This window comes from Ciconia boyciana, chromosome 8, assembly GCF_034638445.1.
Source record: "Ciconia boyciana chromosome 8, ASM3463844v1, whole genome shotgun sequence".
Taxonomy (NCBI): Eukaryota; Metazoa; Chordata; class Aves; order Ciconiiformes; family Ciconiidae; genus Ciconia; species Ciconia boyciana.
Window position 1 is genome coordinate 46517734 of NC_132941.1, and position 24013 is coordinate 46541746.

Here is a 24013-nt window from a genome sequence, read left to right on the forward strand (position 1 = left end):
GTAACAAGCGATAGGACAAGAGGAAACAGCCTCAAGTTGCACCAGGGGAGGTTTAGATTGGATATTAGGAAAAACTTATTCAGTGAAAGGGTTGTCAAGCATTGGAACAGGCTGCCCAGGGATGTGGTTGAGTCACCATCCCTGGAGGTATCTAAAAGAGGTGTAGATGTGGTGCTTAGGGACATGGTTTAGTGGTGGACTTGGCAGTGCTAGGTTAATGGTTGGACCTGATGATCTTAAAGGTCTTTTCCAACCTAAACAATTCTATGATTCTATGATTTTATGTGATGTCCTGGTTCTGTGCTGTGCTTCCCCCCCGGTGTCAGGAGAGAACTGTTAGCAGTCAGAGAAGTTCCTGGGGGCCTCCTCTTTCCTGAGGCTAATCCAAAAGGATCAACGGCTAATTTCTCAAAGAAAGATGTGGGGCTGTGGGTAGCTATGTACTGTAGCTGCTGTCAACTGTGCCCAAGACCATGACAGCCCAGAACAGGAAAGCAAAAGCCCCCAAAGCTGATCTTGTCTTGTACAGAGCCCTAATGCACCATTGTGTTCTCATTCGATTCCTTATGGTAAAATATTGCTGCAGACAAGATAGATAGGATTTTAATATGGCTTAACAACTCAAACTAAATCCAAGATGGAAAGTTTGAGTTCAACTCAACAGCTTGCATTCAAGAGGGGCACAGGGAACAGGCACACAGGGAGGTAAGAACTCCCTTTCCCCAAAGATTTTCCCTAGCCAGGACCAGAACCCAAGTGAGCTTGCCTGGGGACCCTGTACACATGAACTTCTACTTCCCTGATGGGAGATGCAGGAGAGTCCCAGGTCCTGCACAGCAGGGAGAAATGCAATTGCAGTGACTAGCTGTGTTATGTACTAAAATGAAAACCTGAGCAGGTCTCACCTGGAGACTTGAAAAGGGCTGCCAGAACATTTCTGACTGGGGTGGTCAAAGACTGAAAAGCCTCTTGTGGGGTTTGCAAACAATCCAGCAACGCTGGTGAGGAACAAGAGAGACTTAACACAATATCGTGCCAAGACAGGTAGGATTCTTGCCCTACTTATTGCAACGCAGTCAGCAGAGCACATTGCTTCAGCATTTAGCCTCTGAGTGGAAATGCTGGAATATGAAACTGCTGTGAAGTTTGCTGAAAGAGCTGGGGCAGCCAGGGAGAGGGGTTGTTTGAGATCCGCATGTTGGAGCTACGGTGTGTTTTGTGCAGGTGTTTCAGCAGGTGTTTTACTCTGTGGGCTGTGCTCAGAATGGGATCTGGGAAGCCATCGCAGAACCCAACCTAACCATTCCCTGAATTTACAGGGCTGTTTTCTCTGGAATAATTTGTTAATCTTTTCCAGAGAAGCAGTATGGGGAATCACTTGTTCTTTACGAGAGGAAAGCTTGACAGAATTGAGGTTGTTAATTCTCTTTTCAACCTTCCCTTCAATAGTCTTCAAATATGGAGAAGGCTGTTAAGAGGAAAGGGAGATGTTCTGTATGTCTACTGGGGAAAAGGCAAGAAGATATAGCCTATATACTAGGAAACATTTTGAATGATTAGGGCTGTGGAAATGGATGGTGAGGACAGTATGGAACCTTATCACTGTAAGTTTCTAAGAAGAGGTTAGACCGACCTCTACCAGGTTAAGTCAGGCTGAGTTGGTCCAACCTTGAGATCAAGAGATAGAGTAGCTGACATCTCAAAATCTGTTCCATCTCCATTTTCTCTTTTTTTCTGAGAGGAATAACACAAACTCGAAGTCTTTATTGACATGCAGTCTTTTGATCTACCCTGCCTCCCAGCCAAGGTAGTAAAATGGAGTCAAACCAGGTGGTGGAACAAAGCACACCAAATTAGTATATTTCAGATTAGTGCAGGAAACTCAGAAGAGCAATTGTTATGCAGTGGAATTTAGGAATGTTATGTTTTACCCTGGCAGGTTAGACTGAAGCCAAAAAGGATCTTTGCACTCTGACGTCACTCACCAGAGGTGTTTTGGAGAAGTCCTCAAAAAGCAGAATTTGACCTACAAATCAAACATCAAATGAGACCTCATCTAGTCTGAGTCCTGCTATGCCAGCAGAACCTGTCCAAACCCTGGCTAAGGACACAAGTTTATTGAACTTCTTAATGAAAAGAACCCCACAATTATGTTACAGTTATTCTAAACAAATAATTTGCTTGTAATTACAGAGATAATGACATTCTGACCACACCTACCAATTAGAAAGTTGTAATAAAGAGTAATAAAACACCTTTTCCTTGGGCTGCAGAGTCAACCCCCACACAGCCCACAACACTAATATGATTTACTCCTATTTGCTGATGGAGGATTCTAGTAATAAAATTTAATGTGGAGGAACAAGGTGCATTTAACCAAAGCTGTAAACATCTCTAATTCTGTTTGAAGCTATAGGGTGCAGTACATTAACATTTAACAATCTGATACTAAATTGGTGTGAAGCTAATAGAGCTGTATTTGTTAAAATTTCAGCACTAGGCCATGTTTTACCAATGAGAACAGAAGGAGTAACCAAAATAGTATGACTCAGCAGACTCCAACCGCTGCTTAATAAGGTATTAAGAGTCTTCATGGGAGCTCCTGTCATAAAAGAACAGTGGACCACATTCAGCTCTGCTGCTGTTTTGCTGAAGCCAGAGGGAGTTCGGCCAGAGATTAATTCGGCCTTGTGGTTCCTGTTAGAAGTAACTAAATCCAACTTATTCTGTATTTCTTCCACTAAAGCACATACTCAGTGAAATTTTCTTCTCTGTAGTCTTTCAACTGAGTTGCTTTGCTTAATGATGTACAATTAATTGCAGGGTAAAGGATGATGTTTTTCTTTCTCCAATGACATGATCTGACATTATTAAATCTGGGTGGACACTGCATAAGAAAAGGCATAGGAAATGTCTGCTCAGGAAGATGGGTGTTCTCCTTAGTAGTATTTCTGGCCTCCTTTCACTCAGCTGGTCTGTTGCCTTTCAGGATTCTACTGTCATCTGAAGTTGGTCACAAATGGAAAACATTTTAAAATCATGGAATTTTCTGCAGAATGAAAAATTCAATTCCCACCTATTGGGATTGTCTAAATGCTGAGTACAAGATAAACACATATCCTCAAATCGTTCTCTAGCAAACAATAAATCCTACACAGACTGAGATAACTTATCTCACCAAAAAAGGTAATTTATTTAGCTCAATTAACTATTATTTTGGGGAATTAGATATCAAACATAAACAAGAATATATAGAATATTAATACACAAAGAATGGTACTCATTAAAATACTGGGCATAAACATACAGTAGAAGATTTTTCTGAACAATGGGCACAATGGCCAGTTGAATGTAAAAGGATTGTTTATATACCAAACTTTAGAAAGTTTTCACAACTAAGTGGTCAACTCATTAATGTGTTAGGGTTTTATTTTTGGAATCACTAAGTTCTATACTTTTCTAAGGCATTCCTCACAGCTGTCTGCATAAGAGATGTCCTCTCCGAATGGTCAGTCAAACTCTGGCTGTTCCAAAATTGATCCCTGAATGTTTGATCACTCTTTAGCACCAGTTTCTTTTTGGTCAATGAGTTGATTGCTGTTGTCATTGAAAGTCCATCACCCGATCAGAGAACAAGGAAAGATACCATGCCATTGTGGTGGGTGATTAAACTCCTGGGATAACAAAAAGGTGAAACAAACATTTTCTTGACAGCTCACAAATGCAAACATAAAAAATGCAAACTTTTAATGTTTGCAAAAACTAGCAAACCTATTGATAAAAGCTGGCCTTAGTTTGGAAAGAACTGTTTTGATGAGGGACTAGACTTGGAATTAGTACTGTACATAATGGCCAGCCTGATAAGCTGTTCTTAAATTCTTTTTTTATACAAGAGATTTTTATCTAACATGGAAGCAGGTGACTGCATTTTACATTTACACATCCTGGTTATACAGCAACAGATTATGTATGCTGCCTAATCTCTACCCTCGTTCAAAAAAGTTAGAGCAGTTTATACAGACTTGCTTATTCTGGTGAAGCCCTCCAAAAGGCAGTGATGTGCTCTCTCCTGGTGTCGCACATCCCCATCCCTGCATTGTCACCCCTGCCCTACTCTCCTGCGCTCCCATGCAGTAACAGGAATAAGGGCATGAGTATTCCTGCGATGGTTCCCAGCTGTGCTCTGAGCCCTGGTGAGAAGCTGCCCCACTATCACCAAAAATGCCTGACCTGTAAAGGAGGAAGCAACTTGGATCACCTTGGTTAGGATTTCAAAACCCAAGGCCTGCAAGTGCTGTTCCAAAATCCACACTAAATAATGCTGAATGAGTGGCCTGTCAAGGGGCTCCCTCCCAGACCTGAGAGGACCTGGCACATGCCAAGTATCAGATCTCCATGACCTGATGGTGAGCTAAAGAGCCCATGCTTTTACATCTCCATTAACTCTGCAGTTACACAAGGGCTAAAGCTTCCCAAAGGCTGAAAGATGTTGGGTACCCAACTCTCCCTGAACTTTGGAGATTTGGGCATTGGAGATTTAGGAGCTTGAAAACATCAGTCCAGCGATCCTTCATGACTGAAATACCCAGGATGCGACAGAATAGCCCATTTTCCATGAATGTGTATCAAAGGAAAAGGAAGAATCCCTTCTCAATTATCAAGAGGCGAAGAAAGAGGAAGAGTATTTTGTGTTCTCACATTAGGCTCATTTTCCTATCTCCCGAGCCCTGGTCTTTCCAAAGAAATAACTCCAAAGTAAGCGAGCAGGGCATTAATGGAGCCTGCTCCATACTAAAGGAGAAGCTATGTGATTTTTACTCTAGATATAGCAGCTCAGTAATGTAGGCCACAGAAGGAAACTTTTGCAGGTTTGGGAACACCAATCTAGATCAAGGCCAAAAGCCAAAACCAGTGTCCTGGTTCTGTTGAAGTCTTTTACTCACTATCAAGTTTTTCCTATTCCCAGTCAGAATTTTAAAAAGATCAAATCCTGGAAAATGTTCCCAAGCTATAAATATCCTTCCTCAAATCACTGGGGTTTAACTATCAATGTTTACTTTGGATTATTTTGAAATGTTTGATTTCAAGCACTTAAGAAGAACTTTACTAAAAGTAACATAAGTTTTAAAGACAACGTCATTTAGAAAGGGAATTTGAAAATATAGAAGCCAAACCTTTTTATAACTATTTCGGCAGCAGGCAAGCAGAAAAAGTAATTTTAGCTTTTTCTTTGCTGTAGGAAAAAAGTCTCAGCTTTACTGAGTTAATAGTTTTCTAATGGGAAAAACAGCATTAAGTTGACAAAGTTCCTGGTCAGTGGTCTTTGTCTTCAGAAGCAGGCTGATGTGCATGGATCCTGCCACTAGTCCTTCTGAGGCTTGCTAAGATGTTGGTGTTTGCAGCTGGGCTGGTCACATTAGCATCAAAGAGGGAATAATATTTAGTATTGAAAATGCCCCAGGTGGAACTTCAGTCCATTTAAAACAGGGGGGCCAAACACTACAAAGAGTGTCTCTGGGATGTCACTTATAGACCAGCTGCTTTTTCTATGATTACTTTCAACTACCTTTTGTTTAAAAGTCTCATAGAAAAATAGAAGTGCATGAATGGAAATAAAAAAATAAGGACATTCGTATGATTTTTATAAATAAACAGCACAGCAAGAATTAAATAGAACACAGACAAAGGACATTTATACAGGCATGAACTATTACAGCTTGTTCTCCTCAAAGAGTATCTGTGCATAGACTGTCGTACTGGGAATGCCTTTGGCTTCCTGAATCGGCTTCATAAGTTCAAGTTCAGCGTATGTTAAATTCTCCTCTGTGATTTTCGGCTGGGAAACAGAATCAACAAATTACAGTTATAATGTTGTTACCACTAAATGTAAAAGGTGCCCTAAATATTCTATAGAATGGGCTATGTTTCTTCTCTCACGCATGCTAATTTTACTATGCTGTTAATCAGTTTAGTCTGCACTAGAGTCAGTTCACAGAAGATGAAATAAAAATCATATTAAAAATAAGAAACAGGAAATATTAGGATTTTCAGGTTCATTTCCAATTTCTCCATTTCTCAAACACCGAACATTTTAATTTCACAATTCAAATATTGCAAATTTGAAAGATGTGTGTTAGCAAAATATTCAGCCTCTTTAATCCTAAATTTCCCAATTTAATTATAGTTATTGCAAATTTCACAATTTGAAATATATATGCCAGATTTGCTTCCTAGCTGTAAACCTTGGACCAGTTACATCTGTAATCACAGCCACTCACACTACCTCTCATTATGTCTCTTAACAGAACCAAAAATCATGTTGAAAATATGTAGAAGGCAGCAAAAATGGATAGAATTGAGTTACTGTCATTCCAATGGGATTTCACCACTTTTGCCGTGCTATAGATGAGTTCAGAACAAAGGCTATACCACCAAAGCTCTCTGATGTATTACACTGGTTGAGTTTTAGACTTAAAACTATAAAACTTAGCTAAGAGAGATGTTATCAAGAAAATTTACTGAACAAATTTCACGTGGGTGACAGAAGAGCTGCCTACTGCTATTGGGGACTTCAGACTCAGTGGTGGCTTAGAGGAGGAAAGTCTTGTCTTGTGGTCCTTTGTGTGTGTTGGCTCATCAGTTGGGAGTGGGTTGTTCATGTCAAATTCACCTCAGAAAATGTAGCAACAAACAAAAGAGTTGCTGTGGAATTGTATGTGGGGCCCTAGTACTCAAAATAGATTTCAGTTCATCTGTAGAACATTAAAGTCTGTGCTCCCTGAAGAATAAGAAGGGTGAAGTGCTAAGGCCCTGTGCAAGTGAAGAACTGGAGAATTTGTTCTTTTATCTTCTTGGGTACTGTGTTCTACCTGAATATAACTGGTATCCTCAAGTTTAGGCCTAAAAAGGACAACAATTAAAACAAAACAAAAAACATTTCAGCCATGCAAATGTTTGCAGTCACAAGATTATACCTTATAGAAAAGGTCGCATCTCTGAGACCAAGAAAGGCTTTGCCAGTTGTAAACTGAAAACTGACTTAAAGTTCATAAACCAAGATTTTCCATACAGTACTTAAATGTTATAATGAAGAAATTGACCATATTTTCTAATGCCAAGAGTTTCCTTTATGTTTTATTTACTGCTATTTATTTCTTTCTGATTTAACATAAATGATTCCTGTTTCCTTGAAATGTGTTTGAATAATTATTATAGTGTCTTCTGGCTAAAAAGATAAACATCTAATATCCTCTGAAATCAGTCCCTGTGCTCTTCTGCTTCCTGTCTTTTGCACTGCTCTGGAATCCTCTCATTTTGCCTTGACAGTTGCTCACAGTCTGCATTTCAGATTTGTTTCCCTCTGGGTGGATCAGTTTACACTTTTCCAGCATTAGTTTAATCTTATTTCTTCTCTGCAGATCTGACCCTGAAATATTTTGTGCAGCTGCTGCTGCAAGTGGTGTCATTGAAGTCAATTGATCTGTGCATGTGAGTAAAGGCCGTTTGCAGGGCTAACTGTCTGCAGGACTGTAATCTTTGAATTTAATTATTCACATGGTCTTCCCTCCCTCCCCCTCTTGCATGGGTAGTCCTATTTGATCTCATGTTCTGGTCCTCTTTCACTATCAAATGCTCCACGGTTGACTATACAAAAAATGTCCTGCTTTTGTTGAATTCTCTGGTGTAATGACGTAAAAGGACTTCCTGTGGATCCCAGCCTGTTCTTGAATGTAACAGAAATAAAATCACACATTTCTTTCCTTTGTTCATGTATCGGGACTGAACTGAACCACAATGTTTAGAAAGACATCTGTCCTATCCTGGCTTTGGCTTAAAGAGTTAGAAAAAACTCTTGGTCAACCACTCTGATACTTAATTAATTTTTATATTCCATCCTTCTCTCTAGCCTGAGGGTATTAGCCTCAGTTCCTAGGCATTTAAGTTGTTTTTGCCTCTTATGATATGTTAAAGATTCCTTTTGAGATTTCAAAACTGTATGAGCCAATCTATGCAGTAGGTAGTACAGAGGCTAAATACAGAAGTTAAGTTGAGGCTGGATATTGCAATAACACCAGGAAATGTTGAAGATTTATTCCCAGTGCATGATAGCACATCTAGTCTCTATTTGAAGGTATTGGGAGTTTTGCTGCCAGCTTCAGTGGATGTCACTTCAGACCCTCAACGCAGAATGATACACTGCATGTGAAAAGCCTCCTAAAAATGAATCTGATAAAACTTTACAAACAAGCTGTTGGTCACTGCCAGAGTAAAACTCCACATTTCCTAAGACTGACCCAGTGCATCTTTTAAAGTAGAAATACTTTCATTGTTCTGTAGAAATCAGTTGCTCAGGGCAAGCTAAATCTGTGTATGCTTTCCCCTTTGCTGTTTAATTGTATTTCATGTTATGTTTCCATTTAGAAAATGCCGCGTGTCCTAAAATAGCCACCCCAACGCCCAGCTCATGTAAATTTTAGAACTAAGATTTATGAAATCATATTGTCCAGGTGTTTTATTATATTATCTCAAAATTGCATTGTTTTCCAGTGTAGATTATCTCTTTATTCTTACTTTATTCTATTATGTTTGGATATGAAAAATAACACTAGATTCCCCAAAACAGGTCATTGGGCAGTAGTGGCTGATGTGTTGCTTTCATACATTTTTATGATGTTCCTATAGTAAACATAATTTAATAAAGCCAAAACACACTAAATAAATAATTGCATCTAGAAAAGCAATAAAACCAAATAAAATTAGTACTTTCATAAGTGGAAAAGGTACTTCAATTACTGCTACAAGCAACAGCACACCATAAAATGTGTAGAATAATTTCCCTTATGCATATTTCTAGTATGTAATAATTTGATTGAAAATATGAGGAAACACACAGGAGGTTCAAAATTGTGAAGGCTATACAGTTTTCAGCAAAGGATGCGTAATAACAGTGCATGGAAGCCAACACTACTTTAAAGTACCTATGGTAGCCAGGGTTTTATTCCATACACTCTTCTGTACTTCATTTATCAACCACATGTTTAATTTAATTTTGCTGGTTTGTTTGTCCAAAACCAATTTTTTTTTGAACAGGCAGGGAAAGAAACTAATTCTACAATTTCATTTCTCATTTGGATTGGATAGCGTTTTGGCAGTGTAAACCTGGAATCCTGCCACCACCTCCTTTTTGGAACAACAGCGTGACTTTAATAACTGATGTTATAGGTGGGACTGCTACTAGGACAGAAGAGGAAGAGACAATGAATGACTGGCCATTCACCTCTCTCTTTCCATCCTGGCTCTTCACTTAGGAGGTCATTGGGATTTCTATAGCTACAACAGCCTTTCCTGAAAAATTACATCATTGTTCAAAAATAACATTGAAATTATTTCTTCAAATAGAATTCTATTCCAATGTGACATTTCTAGATACAGTCTTTATCTTGTATGTCTGTTTTCTCATCTTGGGATCACACACTTTGCAGAAATATAAATTAGGAAGAGTCATCATTTTCCAGTGTATCTTCTGGCAAATGCAAAATGATTCCTCTTCCAGATTTCTTCCCGTTTAATTTTAGTTTATTCCAGTCACAGGGCTTCCCATGGGTAACTATTTGAAAGTTCACTTACAGGAACATTTTTCTTAATAAACAATCTGCAAAGTCTATCATGTGAATATTTAAAATAAACTAAAGTATGTGTATACATAGTTTTGTTTTTATTGGGTTTGTCCAGTATATAAATGTGGTAGAAATGACCTAGAAAGGTTGGGGTTTTAATGAAAATTACTCTGATTTTTATGTCATAATTACCAGGAATGTCAATTTTCCTCTTCCTAGGCTTAGCTGGTTTGTTTCTTGGCAGCCTCAAGGATGTTTACTGTGAGCACTGTCAGACTGAAAGTTCTTGAAGTTTTAACTAAGACCACTTTTATCCAAATTTGTAATTAGGTATGAAGAAAACAAGCAAATAACCACCTAATAAATTTAACTTGTCTGGAAAAACAACTGATGCTAACTTGCACTTATGGATTGCTGCAGTCTCACTGGTCCATGACCACACCAGTTATCAAGAAGATGACAAAATGACTATGAATTTTTAATTAAAAAAGAAAAATAATTCCCCTGATTCTAGTTTACTATCAAAAATAAGCAGAAAAGGGCTCACTTCCCAGTTCATTTCAATCTTAAGTATTTTAGTGACTATTGCTGCAGCCATTTGCCTTGGAATGCAGTGTCTATATTGATCACATGTGATGCAGTTTTTGTTTGGGATATGACGCAGAATTACTTTAACATGGGATCAGGGCAAGAAAATTGTGTTTATAGACCTAACTGAATTTTTATCTCTGGATTTTCTGGATTTAACAAGCATATGTCCCAAGTTCTAGTCAGAGCTTCATATTTTTAGTAACTCAGATTTCCTGCAGCAACACTTGAAAATGAAACCCCACCCTCGCTGGCATGCCCTGTGCTCGTGGGTGAATGGATTAGGTCAGCAAGGATAAAACCTTGCCAGTAATGCATAGGTTTTCTGGTCTGATTGCCAGTACATGGCAAATTGCCACCTATGGACTGGCCATGCTGTGCTGTTGGGTGCACACTGCAGTGCCAGGAGGATGCTGTAGGAAATGTAAATGGGAAAGGTACAGAGTCAAGAGGTGGTGGTGAGGTTTGTTTGATCCAGTCTCTAGGAACTGCACTTCTCTCCAGGTTATTCTACAGCACAAAGCAAGCAGCCCTGCCCCAGTGCCATGAAGTAGTTCCTTCTTAGCAAGCACATGCTGGAACTACCATTTTTTCTCTCCCTTTCTCTTGCAAAAGCCAAACTCAGATCTTTGGCCTTTTCCCTTTCATATTTTAGAAACATCCTGTTTTGTGTTCACACTCGGTGAAGAGCTCCACAGCAAAAATGTGGATACTGTCCAGACGGCACAGCTCAGGAGCATCCTGTGTCACCACCTGAGCACACTCAGTCAGAAAATGTCTGGACAGGACTCTCCAGGCCAACTGGATGGCCTTTGGCCACAGGGACAGATTGTTGCTTCTCTCTGCATGAATGCCCAGATGGGAGGAAACTGCATACAGTGTGCAACCTAAGGAAAGGGGGCTTAGCCCATCTTTTCCTCTGCATATCTCCTCTTCATAAGCATCTTTCTTTTTTTTTAAGATGTGGGAGGGGATGACATATGGCTGCCAGCTTGGCCATCACTGGACGGTCAGCTATGGAGGTAAAGGCAAGAGCGTGCCGAAGCGAAGATTCAGCCCGTTTGGTGGACAGGCTGCAACTCCCTTGTCCGGGCCACCAGGACAGGGGGAGACAGCACATCCTAGCAGTGGGGTTAGGCAGGATTTCGCAAAGTTAATAGTGAGAAAACTCACTGTAGCTTCAGAGAGAAAAGGATTAGTCTTTGACAGTCCTATTTTTTAATATACACTGGAAAACCACTCTCTCTAGAATGTATGGTCTTTCTTGTGCTGAAATCAATAGCTCTCCTCAGGGCCATAGATACACTTTATGCTCAAACCCTATGAACTTCAGTGGGATGGATCCCTCATCAAGGTAGCAACTTAACTCAGGAATCAGAAAGAGACTTTTTTTTCTCTTTAGAGCTTCGGGTGTTTACCAATGTCAGTGTCTTGATTGCAGGCAGAAAGCTGGAGATTCTCCTGGAAGAGAGGAGCTTCAAAAATTACTTCTGCAGACCTTAATGAAAAACTGAAGCTAGATCTGCAAGATGAGTTATCCCCTAGAAATGCAACTGCTGGCCAGTAAGAATGCTGAAATATCAAGGGATCCATTGTCTTCTCAGTGCAAAGCTGAGAAATATGACATTGGAAAATATTGGGAGTAGGAAGTATGACTTTTAGTGGCACTATCAGTTAAAAATGGCAGGTTCTTTCCACTAAGATGCCTATTGTTTACTCCCTAGAGTAAAAAATACTTCCTAGACTCCCTGGGAACAATATCTACAACAATTTGTGAAGCTTCTTTCAGCACTGCATCCAAATTTTGCTATTGAATCCCACAGAAGTTATGATAACAAAGCCAGGGACAAAGATGATTTACTAAGTCCCATTGAATTATTTTATTTTAAAGAAACAGAATCCCACAAATGTAGGGCAAGTAGTGACTCTAAGGGGTGAGCCAGTCCGTCTTTCTTCATTAACAGAATTAAATATACCTGGCAGAGGTTTGTCCAGCCTGTTTTAACAGCTTTTGGGGAAGCCTTTGCTAATGCTTTATTCCTTTTACAGTTGCAGAGTTATTCCTAGATTCTAAACCAACATTGCTGGAAATCAGGCTGACGACTTCTTATCCTTCAAAAAGGCCTAAGGAAGTAATTAAAGGTTTTCAGTTTTCTGGGGACACTTTTATTACACCAAATGTGTCATCACACAAAAATCATCTGCTGTGGGATTCTGTAAAGTCACACAAGTCAGCACAATTCCAGCAAGGGATTTATGTATTTATACAAACTGTTCCTTCTTGGGGGTAAAGATAGCGACCTGTGATCTGAATGGGAAAGCAGGCATAACTCAGCAGTTTTGAATATGTTGTGTTCTGAGCGTCAACCTGAATGTGTAAATGATATTCATGTTCCTATGGACATCTCACATCCTAAGGAGAAACTGAAAAAAAAAAAAAAAAAGGATTATTCATCTCGCAGAGAGAGAAATTATGTTGATTGGATAGAAATATTCAAGAATTACAGGGAGTCAAGGACAAAAAGTTCACTACTTCTTTGTATATCATATGTACAATGTTACTTGAAGTCTGTGGAGATCAATAATGCCTTAAGAAATTGGGAACTTAAATCGTCACCCATTGTTACATATTGTGGAGGAAACAACTCTTCTAACAGAGGGCGGCATAGCTTTTACTTTAAAATCATCCAGGAGAAAGGAAGACTTGATTGTTCCCAGATCCAGAATCCACAAATTACTGAACAGATGTATTTCACTTCCTTTTTCTTTCTCAAGGAAAGGGCCAATGGTACCTACAGGTTAAGACTAATGAGGAATCCTACCAGTCGTGCAAAAAACTGACTAGCCTACCTTTCCTAGCTAGCTTGACACATATGGTATAAGACTGGATTGAATGATGTAGTGCTTAATTGTAAGATGAAAAAGAAGATGGGAAAAAAATCAACTCTGTCCACCAAGTACAATCTTGCAATATGTAAATTTGGTCCCGGGTTGTTGTGAGGCTGAAGCTGCAGGACAGCAGGCTGAAGCGCAGCTTAGAAGGCACACATTCCCCAGCAATCAAAAACCAAAAGCAGCTCTTTACATTTCACAGCTCTGACATGGTAATCCGACTGCAGATAATTTGCTCTCACATATAGACCCCTTTCCCAAAAGGACTCCAAGGTCACCGGTTCTGATACACCGTGGATCTGGTTGGTTTGTTGTACAATGGGAAATGCACTCCTGAAACCTAAAAGTCAAAAGGATTTTTCAAGTGAAGGAAACTTAAGCTTCTGGGCAGCTTTAGGAGCACCTGTCTTCATTGCTTGATTCAGGAGTATACACTGATGTAGAACACTGAGCTAAATGTGTAATGCTGAAAGCTTGATTTTGCTGAGTACATATGCAGATGATGAGACCAAGTCACAGCCTTCTCAACTCCACAGGTGTCAAACCTATGTCAAGTTCCTGCTCAAAACACCACCCTTCTGCTTTATGGACATGGCAGGAGCAGGGAAGCTGTCCTTTGAGTGAATACTTGCAAATTCCAGGCTTTCAGACACGGTACTCATTACAGAGTAAGTCCTTTCAGCGCAGGGACTGTCCTGACCTGCACTGGCTGGCACTCAGCACATTGTCAGCACTTAGCCTATAATGATAAATAAGGATGGGATTTTCAAAGCTGCAGAAAGAAACTTGAGGTTCCCCTTTCCGTTACGTTTGCAAAAAGCTGGGAATCCAGATCTCTGAGCCGGCTTTGCAAATCTCAGCATAAAATATGTAAGTGGTGCCTGAAAAAGGCAGGCAGGAGTGCAAAAGACTATGCTTTCACTCAAAGTTCACAAAATGAATTCCAGAAATTTCCCTCGGTCTTAGATAACCATAAGCCCTTCCTGTTTCTCAAGCAGCTTTTACATCATCATCATCAAAAGAAAATCTCAGCAATCATGTGGCACCAGGCCACCGGTGATCCAATCCATGCTGAGATAAACAATGCTATCTACACTGTATGAGCTAAAGGTAGAAGAATGCTTCTCTTAAATAGCTCAGCTATGGTCACTGAAAGCACTCTGCTTCAGAAGTCACAAAGGACCAATATGTATTCTGTGGCGGGGAACAAGAGAAGCCCGATACACTCCAGTAAAGAGGTTATTCAGGAGGTTACTCAGTGTAGGAACAGCAGAAGCCAACTCTTATGTACTGTGTGCTTTACATGTTACAATGTGTTTAAAGAACTCAGCCCAAGGGAATGATTTGTCATACAGGGTAATTTGTAATACAATCAGGTAATTTGTATATAAATAAAAACAAAAGTAAAATTTGTAATACAATTTACCTGATTTCAAAGTGGGACAATTATATGACTTGGCAGAGGCCACGTAAGTCAGCAGCAGAATCAGGAAGATTCCCTATAGCCTGTCTTATCTATGCAGGTATTCCTCTCCTTAAAATTTAGTGTGAAAATGATGAAGTCAACAAAAATTCTGCATAAGTAAAGATTGTAGTATTTGGTCTAACCTGAAGTCTCACATCCTTTCCATTGGCTCCAGCGAATCACACAGGAGCTCCTAAGCTTGGTGGTGCAAACCTTCATGAAAGGACACTGAAACCTTTTCATTTAGATATATGAAAGCGTCTATAACTGACGCTCTTGGGCAATGACAACTAATCTCTAGGAGGCAATGAAAGGCTTACCAGAAAATTTGGTTGAGGAAGTATAAGATTTATCTCTACCAACTCAAAGGGCTAAGTACTTAAGGCTATAGCAGAACAGCCCTTAGAGAGCAGAATTTGTGGGCCCCTAGAATTTTCTTCTTCCTAATGACTCTCTGTGCTTCTTGCATGCTATAAAAAACATCCCTTTTTGTATTTCAGCATCTCTATTTCCTTTGATTTGTACACATTTCTCATTGATGCTAATAGAGAATGACACTGATGGGGAATATTTTTGCAACAAGGGGAGCATAGAATTGTTATTCTGGCTAAAGCAAAAGCAATATGACTTAAGCAGAGTTTTTTAAAGGCTTTACTCAAGGCTGTGCAACTGAACATGATGCTAGGCTTTCTCTCTTTTTTTTAAATTTTCATTGAGATTATGTCCATATTTTATCCAGGTTATTGTATTCTTGTAAAATTATACTGCAACCCACTCTAGCACGTTAACAACAAAAGAAATTCTCTAGCTTATTATAAACATCTTTCAAGAAACCAGAAGCACATGTCCTCTGGAAATAATTTTGCTGGTATTTAGGTTATTACAAAAAAATTTCCCAAAACACTGGAATTATTTTGTAATGTTTCCTCATACTTTAGCTTGTTTGCTTCGGTTTTCTAGAATATTCTCCCGGTGCCCCAGTGTGGCACCTTCCTTGGGTTGCACAGGGAAGCTGCAGAAGTCCAGAAACTCATCAGTTTGTCTGTCTTTGCAGTGACGATGACCTAGTAACTATGTGCCATCAATGAAAAAAGACCTAGTGCAGACACCAGCTGTGCAATAATTACAGTTGGAAAGAAAAAATTATTTTATCCTGCAGAGATTTGGCAGGGTGGTTATAGTATTTCTTTGCCCCAAAGCAGACTGAAAATTTAAAATCTGAGAAATTTTTGAGAATTAAAAAAATGGGGAAGCAAGTATGCTGAAAAATCAATAAAATGTTTCATTTAGATGAATTTGATATGTCTTTTTCTCTGTAATTATTACCATTTTGTATTTTTGTTGAAACTTCTTTTACTTCAATTACTTTAAGTTCCTCACTGAAAAATCATTAAAAGCAGAAAAAATTGATTTCTTTTGCTTTTTTCTGAGAATACTAAAACACGGGGGTTTAACCAACTGTGTTGTAAAGGAAGGCAAGAGGAACAGAAATGGGAAACAGCTCTGGGGAGTGTCCTGCTCAGCTTCTGAATGTGCCTTATAGGCTTGGGTTTAGTTTACTTGGCCCTTTAAAGTATTGCTAGGTGAGTTTGGGTCTTGAAAATCCTTTGGATAATATTTGTTGGATTACTTTTTGACTTAAAACTAACTCACATCCATAGATCGCGTGTTTTCTGCAGGCTGCGATGTCTCTCCAGGTGCACTCTGAGGTGAAATATGAAAGGGAAAAGAGCAGAGCCAGACTCGAGTCTGACAGCAAGGCATTAAAACCGACTCTGCTGCCTGCATGCAGCGTGTGGATCCTCAGTCACGCTAGGGAAAACAAAGCTGATTTCATTGTTTGAAAAGGCTTTATTCCTGCTCACCTCCAAATAGTTTGAACCTTGACTGGGGTTGCATAGCAGGAAGGGAAGAGCAAACAGCTATTTGTGGCCCATATCCTTGGATTTATTCCAGAAAGAAAAAGCATCCAGAAACAGATTTACCTCAAGTTCAGCATGTGTTGATGTGCTTTATTGACCTGCAGGAAGAGTCTGAGCGCTTTAACTGATGAGAGCTTTTCCTCAGAGGGCTGAAGACTAACTGATTTCTGCTGGAGCCGTGCGCCTGGGCACAGTGATTAATGCAGTGTGCGCGGCAAAGGGTGGCTGTCATCCCCTGATGCCAAGTACTCTCATCTGTGTCTTTGTCCTCTCAGCATAGCTTTGGCCTGACACAGTTACCTACATGGATATAAGCTTTGTTTCAGAGACTTTCAAAACTCTACCTCTTCCTCTACTGAAACCTGAGCTGTATGAGCAGAGCCTGGCCAAGGTGCAATTCCTGCAGGACCAGAGGTGAGCAAGCAGTAGTATCACCAAGCAGCATCCAAGCAGCAGTATCACCTAAGATTTTAGCTGAGTTGTTCTGAAGTCACCTGGCATTATGCCCAGGTATCCTGGGTTGCACCCTGGCCATGCTTAAAAGGGCAGAGGTTATTTACTGACAATTGGTGGGAAGGTTCCCAGTTCTAACCCTCATCAGAAAGTGAAGCCATCACAGGGGCATTCGGGTTATTCACATGGCCTAATTTTAGGCACCTACCTGCACCTAAGTTAGGGAGTTAGTCACTCTGGACTCTCTCTATTGCCAGAGAAGGGAGAAAGGATCCCCAAAAGGCAATTCAGAGCATCTAGTCTGAATTAGTAGGGGCATCAGGCTCCTACTCTAACTCATTTCTCTTTCTGTTGACTATATAGGGAGCCTAGCAGACCAGCCTCTTCATACAGGGAGATGAAATTAGTTGGTATAAAACCCTGCCTCTGTTACCCCCAGATGTCTTGTCCAGGTATTGCTTTGTTACTAAAGCAGAGAAACATCCCTCCATCTATTAGATTTGTCTGGCAAATATCTGCAGGTTTTTTTCATACAGAAACTCATATCCAACAGATACTGCCATATGAGTTTTTCTTTTCCTTAATACGAGCTATAAACATACATCTCATCCCTGCAACTTCAGTAATTCCTGATTTACATCACTGCAGGGCAGAAACAAGTCCCCGTTTCTGACTTGAAAAGTCTCAAAAGCAGTGTGACCAGTGTGGTTGTGATTCTGTCAGTAACTGGTATTTTTTCCAAAGCACCAGCTGCCAGAAGCATGTTAGAATCAATAGCAGGTTTCATTTAAGAACAGGCTAAATTTGTACACACGACAACTGCTAGAAAGCTGGAAAACATAATCCAGTGTAACCTAATGCTCAAAATGAAAAGACCCAAGACAATTCATCACTTGAAAAAGTATTACTTAGAAAAAAAGTACTTGTATGATTTTTAAGCCAACTTACAGTTTCTGAACCTAGAGTTCTGGCAACATTACAGCAATTGTATTGAGAGAGAAGAATATGGAGAAAATCATGTCATAGAAAATTACTTACCAGGATGAATTTTCTTTGAGGTTTCAAGAGCTTGGGCTTAGGAAAATTATTGGCTATTGGAGCTATGGAAATAAATATTAAGGCATCAATTCATATTATCATCATTCACTGTCATTTTTAGTATATACATTAGCAATTTATAAATTATGGATTAATAGCAGATTAGGAGCAAATACATGTACTTATACCAGAGTTTAACTGTATTTCAGGTAGCATTTTACAATGAAACGTAGGGCTTATGAATTAGAAAAATTCATAAGATTAAATAATCTGATATGCAAAACATGCTGTTTGTGTGCAGAAGCCAAAGCAAATACACCTCTTGAGATCTGGTCACTTGTGATCTAATGCACAGTAAACCTTCGGGTCCTTTCCCTCCTCTCTCCCAGTGGCTCAGCACTGGCAGTAGTGTTCAAAAAGTACGCCCAAGACTTTGTGTGATTGACCCTGGAGGCAATTGTAAATCCTCTCCAAAAGTGAGGTTCCCCAAGAGGTTGATCTTTATCTGCTCAGCTTGCTTGACTTCCCAAGTGCACCGGCAATTTTAAGAGTGCAATGTGCTGGCTTCTCTCAGTCTATCCCCAACATGAAATTTCATCTTGCCTAACTTTAATTTTCTCTTTGAGCAGGGTGAATATTGTACAGAGGTTCCTCTCTCTTCTCTGATTAGTGGGAGCTGAGACCTCTTGCCTGAACTCAGTGACTAGCTTTTCAACAGCTAAAGCTGCAGGGAGGCGAGAGCCTGGTCCCAGCAGCAGGCATGGGCCACTTCTCCCCCCACCGATGGGAGGGAGCACAGGTCGCCCCACAGGCACAGTCAGTGGCAGAGTGCAGAAGTCCTGACATCCCATGCTCTGCTCTCCCTCCATGGTTGTGCTCGGGATTTGAAATACCTCTGCGTCTCTATTTTCATACCTTTTGCTGGGATGGCTGGTGGCTGCTCCACTTTCTCTTTCTCTTTCTTTTTCTTTGCCTTCTTGGGCTGTAGAGGGGACATGCTTGTCACACTGGTAACTGTCTCCCCTGAGCTGCAAAGCAGAGACCCATAGGTGAGGGAAAAGTGAAGGCAATGGAAGGAAAGACAGTTTGTCCCAGTGAGTTCATGCAAACATGTCACCTTCCACTTCTAAGAGTCCCTGCCCAACAACTTGGCTTTTCACCTAGCGATATACTGAAAAACCTCTTAGGGGGGTTGGAAATGCTCTGGGTCTCGTATTTTTTCAACCATACAGCCTGGCTGAGAAACTCAGGAGTCTGATCTGTCCTGGCACAGAAAATGCAAAGTGTCAGGTTTAAACAAGACTCATTTCATAGCACCTATTCCTTAAAAACATGTATGACCCCACTGCTGCACCCAGGATGAGCTTGTACCCTTCTGTCCTCGAGGGCCAGAGGCACAGATGGGTTAGGTGACTTGCGTAAGCTCACATGGAAAGCATATGGCAAAGCAAAGTCTTCAATGTGGTTTCTGGGCTAAGACTGGCTGAGGGGCCAGCAGGCCAGGAGAGCATGCAGCATGCCTTCGGACAGCTCACAAACCCACATTTGAAAAAGCTAGCTTTTTAAAAGAGGCAGGTGTGCTCAGTGCATCTAAAATGGAGAAACCGTGCCCCGATCTCTAAACTCAGGCATTCTCCAGTGCATCCATGCTGAAAAAGCACTAGTAGGTATGAGGGAAGAGTACAAGCTATATTGTAAACAGACTCCTGTCCAAGAAAGCTTCTGTGTTTGGACTATTACTGTTTAACATCCTCTAAGTCTGGGTTTTTACCCTCAGCATCTCCCAAAGTCTGAAGTAGTATATCCTGCTTTGAATATTTAGGGCTTGGATACACAGTCAGGTTGCAGCGATTGTCACCATGTGTCAGCTGAGCTGTGGCAACTGGCTGTGCAGGTGCTCCTAGCTTGCAACTAACGTGAAATAAAATAGTATGGGCTTAACTGGTAATGAAAGAAATCTTAACTTACAGCTGGGGTGGGAGGAGAGTGTATAGCAGTTAGTTATGATGGCTACGGTGGTGGAGGTGACTTGGTAATCAGTTGTTGCTCAGATGCATCTGACCATGGGCTCGCCCTGGGAAAGATTAACGCAGTATGGCTGCGGGGCCCTTTCTGTTCTGTGCTGGTGAGTTACACCACACGCTGGGATCCAACCGGGCTCTCCATAGTCATAACACTGACAACACTGAATTCACTGAATTTTAAATCATTTGTCCCAGGTTGCTGTTCCTCTCCAGGTTCTTTTGCATAATGAAACATTCTTTTTATATTAATAGAATAAAATTAATAGAATATTCAAACTGGGCCAAAGTCTTAATGAAAGTTAAGATGTCTCTGCTATTCCCCATGCAAGAATAACAAAATAACAGACATTATCATTTTACACAGCTGTAAATCCAAATGAATGTCACTGCCATTGGTAAAAATCACTCTGGATTTACACTTGCGTAGATTACAAAAAGCCTCTGGTTTGCTGATTTTCCTGAGTTCTGTTCCATGTACTCAGTCCAAAACATACGTTTGCTACCAAACTTTTTTTAAAGTGTTTAAAAGGTAAAATATTTTCATGATTTATAAATAAATCATATAAATTATGTAAACTGAGGGTTGTATTAAAATAATTTCCAAGTCCGCCTGCACTATTGTGAACCTATCCCACAACAACCATTTGTTTCTATATAAAAATCAAAACATGAAATTGTTTAAAACCAGCAGGAAATGAAACTGTGCTGCCTAGCTCCGTTACCCAAACACAGCAAACTGCAAAGAACAAAGAATACCAAAAAGGGGATGAGAATGATTTTTTTAATGGTTTTCGTTTTAATAATCCAAGGTCATTAAGGCAGATGTGTAGCTTAACGATACCATCATTCTGATACAGCTACGTGAAGCACAATATATGAAAAGGCTTAGTGTCAATTCATTGCATTAGTTATTATTCCTGCTTTGCCATTGAAAAAGTGAAGCTACAGAGAAATGTATTTGTAGCTTACACTTTTCTTTTAAATGCCGGGGCCATACAGGGTTAACTAATTCTGGGAGATATGATAACCGTACTTGCTGTCTTAGAACTGAGCTCCTCAAACCAAACAAGGAGGCTCAGAAAAGACTCCTTGGCTCCGAAACACTGCCTCTTTGTAAGCTTGTCTTGTTCTATGTTTAAAAGGAAAGTTAGTTTTTTATCTCCAGCTCCTCTTCCAGCCTCCTGGCTTCTATTTCAACAGTGTCACATTGTGCACTTCTTGAAGGACCTAATGAATTTTTAGAGAGCAAGAAAAAGACAGGGGTTTGGGGAAAAAACCTGTGGAAGGTGTCTTACAATCACGGCACCAGGACAGCTGTTTCCCTGGCTGGTATTTCTGGAACATACTGTCCCAAGAGCTGGCAAACTACTGCAATTTTGGGCTTTACTATCCTTATTAGAGTCAAGGATGTGGGACTTTCCCTGTGGTTGTATAGGTCAGCTATTCCCTCTTGTCTGCAGGGGAATGACAAAAAATTCACCTGAGTGAACTGGGAGCTGCTTTGATATTTTCCAAATACGGGAGCTGTGTGAGAAGGTGCCAGGGGAGGACGGGGTATTTGGTTCTGGTTCAGCCTGGCAGAATTTGCTCCTACACCATTAGATTGGCACCGTGGAACCAAGACATGAGACACACAGCTTTCTGAGGTGAACACTTTTTTCACCTCAAATTATTTGTCTCCAGAAGAGCAGACACAAATTATTTGTCTCCAGAAGAGGACTGGAGAGTTCAGGCCAGAACAAATAAATAAAAGACAGAAAAAAGAATTCCTATTTTCAAAGCTACACCTCCTGGGGGTTTCTGGATCTGAAAACTGACAAAATGAGCTAACAACAAGGAAGATAATAATAAGAAGGATATTTAAAGAAAAGAAAACCCCAGAAAATAGCATGAGGTGGTTTGGAAAACCCAAAATAACTGTCCTTTTTATTTAGAGATTTATTTTTTAAATGTGGGAAAGAAATGGGTTTTGGTTAACTCATTTTTTTCCTTAATTTGTTATTGGTCAAGTAGCAAACCAAAACCCAAACATTTGCTTCATTCTACTCAGGAAATCTAGATTTAATTTTCTTTTCTACCAAGACCATTTTGTGATACCTGGGGCAAATCACTTAGCCCTTTGTGCTTCAGATTCCAATTAAGTAAAAACACTATTATGATGTCAAGACATGAAATATTTTAAGATGCATAGGTATTACTGCAGTGGGAGTACAGACATTTCTTAGACACCAGACTATTAATGTAATTTTGAAACTGGATTCTGCGCTGAGTTTGAAATATCACTAAGGGAGTTGGAGCTAAGCCTCTCTAATCAAGGCTGAGGTTTGCACAGCGTAGTCATTTTGACTGGCAGGAATCTCATGCAAATTAGTTCATCAGTTTGGCCTAATGGATATTTAGACACTGGGTTTTGGGTCTAAATATGTTAAGTTCCAAGACAAGGAATGCACAGGTGAACAGAAGTGAGTTCAAAGGAATTAATGGTTTGTGTTTTGAGCAGAGGGTGGAAAATAAATGGTACTAAGTGTGAAACATAACAAAAATGGTGACACTGGTAACACTTTCAGAGCTATCTAATGTTAAAGGCCTGAAGTCAATGCACTTCAGACATGCATTTGTGGGATCAGGGCTTTCATGAGCATATCTTGCCACACTGAAATACACAAAACCTTGTTTTTATCCATGTAGAGTGATGCATTTCTTTCACTTCCGGAGACTCCATTTTACAGTGAAGAAATCATGTTGGCTTGTTTTCCCCCTGCTATTCAGCCTCCTAAGTTTAGTGTTTGCAGTGGTATCACTACCACATCATGTATTCCCAGAGCGGCAGATTCTGTGTTACAAGTCTTTTTATCTGACTGCCATGCTCCATTTTTTCAGTCATCTTTTCAATCTGGTCTCATTTTTCTCCTCTTTTTGTGTTCTCTACCAATCTACTTTGATTTCCTCCCCCTCCCCCTTCTTTTTTTTTGTTTTTGTAATTCCAACTTTGTCCCAGCAGCTAATAAAGAAGGGGAAAGAGAAAACATCCAGGGAAAAATGAAAACTGCTGAGCTGTCTCTGTAAATTTTTGGTGTGGTGCAATGGCTGGTCAGGGTCACAGAACAAAGATCTTTCCACTAATAACATGAAAGTTTCACTTTGTACTGGCCTCTCCTGAACTCTGTTGCTTTGTTGTGACTTCACTTACATCCGAGTGTCAGTTAGATTGAATACAGTGATAATCCCATGAGAATGCACTAAAAATTACACTATTTGAGGATCCAGGATATGCTATACTTGGCATTGAATCTCATAGTATCTAAAAAGATACTACGAGAAATAGTATCTGTGATACCAAGTGGTACTGGATTTAAACTATAAGGCTAGAAACACATGTTTTATGTCACTGAAAACTGGGAAACAGCTGATCTAAAGATCTCTCTTTAATCTTTTTTGTTTGTAAAATACTTCTGTCATCTTTTTTTTACTGCAGTTCCAGCACAATTTGTATCTCAAGAAGATCATACGATGGAAATCAGTTTTATCACACCACACAATCAAAAACTCTTGGCAGCCAGTGGTATTTAAAGGGACAGCAATTAATGACTGCAGCACCAGTAAAATTTTTCCCATCACTTAAGAGTCTTCAGCTGGGAATACACTGTGGGCCTAGAAAATCTGCTTTTGAGCCCCACTCTGTGTTCCTGGGTGCAGGAATCAGTGGGTAACATTGTGGTTTGTTTTATGTACATGGGTGGTTTAAGTCATTACCATCTGGTGAGGTGTAGGGAAACCCTAGGAAGCCACACAGGATGAAAGCAGCCTTCTCCAGAAAGCAATGCAGATCCTCAAGGAGAGGCTTGTCACTGAAGCACCTGCAGGATCTACAGCTAGATAGCCCAGGGAGATCTCCCTTATCATGCACAGCAGATGTTGGCTTGCAGGCACGTTCATGAGTCATGGACCTGGGACTCTTTATCCTCCTGTAGGCATTCTGGAAAACATTACTCATCTTCTTCAGCATACATAGCA

At 40.1% G+C, this 24013-nt stretch overlaps 1 protein-coding gene across 7 annotated transcripts in view; it reads right to left on the minus strand.

Moving 5' to 3' along the window:
* The window catches only part of LRRC18 (leucine rich repeat containing 18), a 94592-nt gene that overhangs the window by 50808 nt on the left and 19771 nt on the right, over positions 1–24013 (minus strand). For 3 of the 7 annotated variants that reach the window (XM_072870868.1, XM_072870866.1, XM_072870867.1), the window contains 4 exons: positions 18891–19003; positions 17976–18037; positions 5758–5836; positions 1986–2026 (listed from right to left, as the gene is read on the minus strand). In XM_072870868.1, coding sequence (XP_072726969.1) covers positions 1986–2026; positions 5758–5836; positions 17976–18037; positions 18891–19003 — 295 coding nt within the window. The other 4 variants (XM_072870872.1, XM_072870869.1, XM_072870871.1 and 1 more) reach the window with 4 other exon arrangements.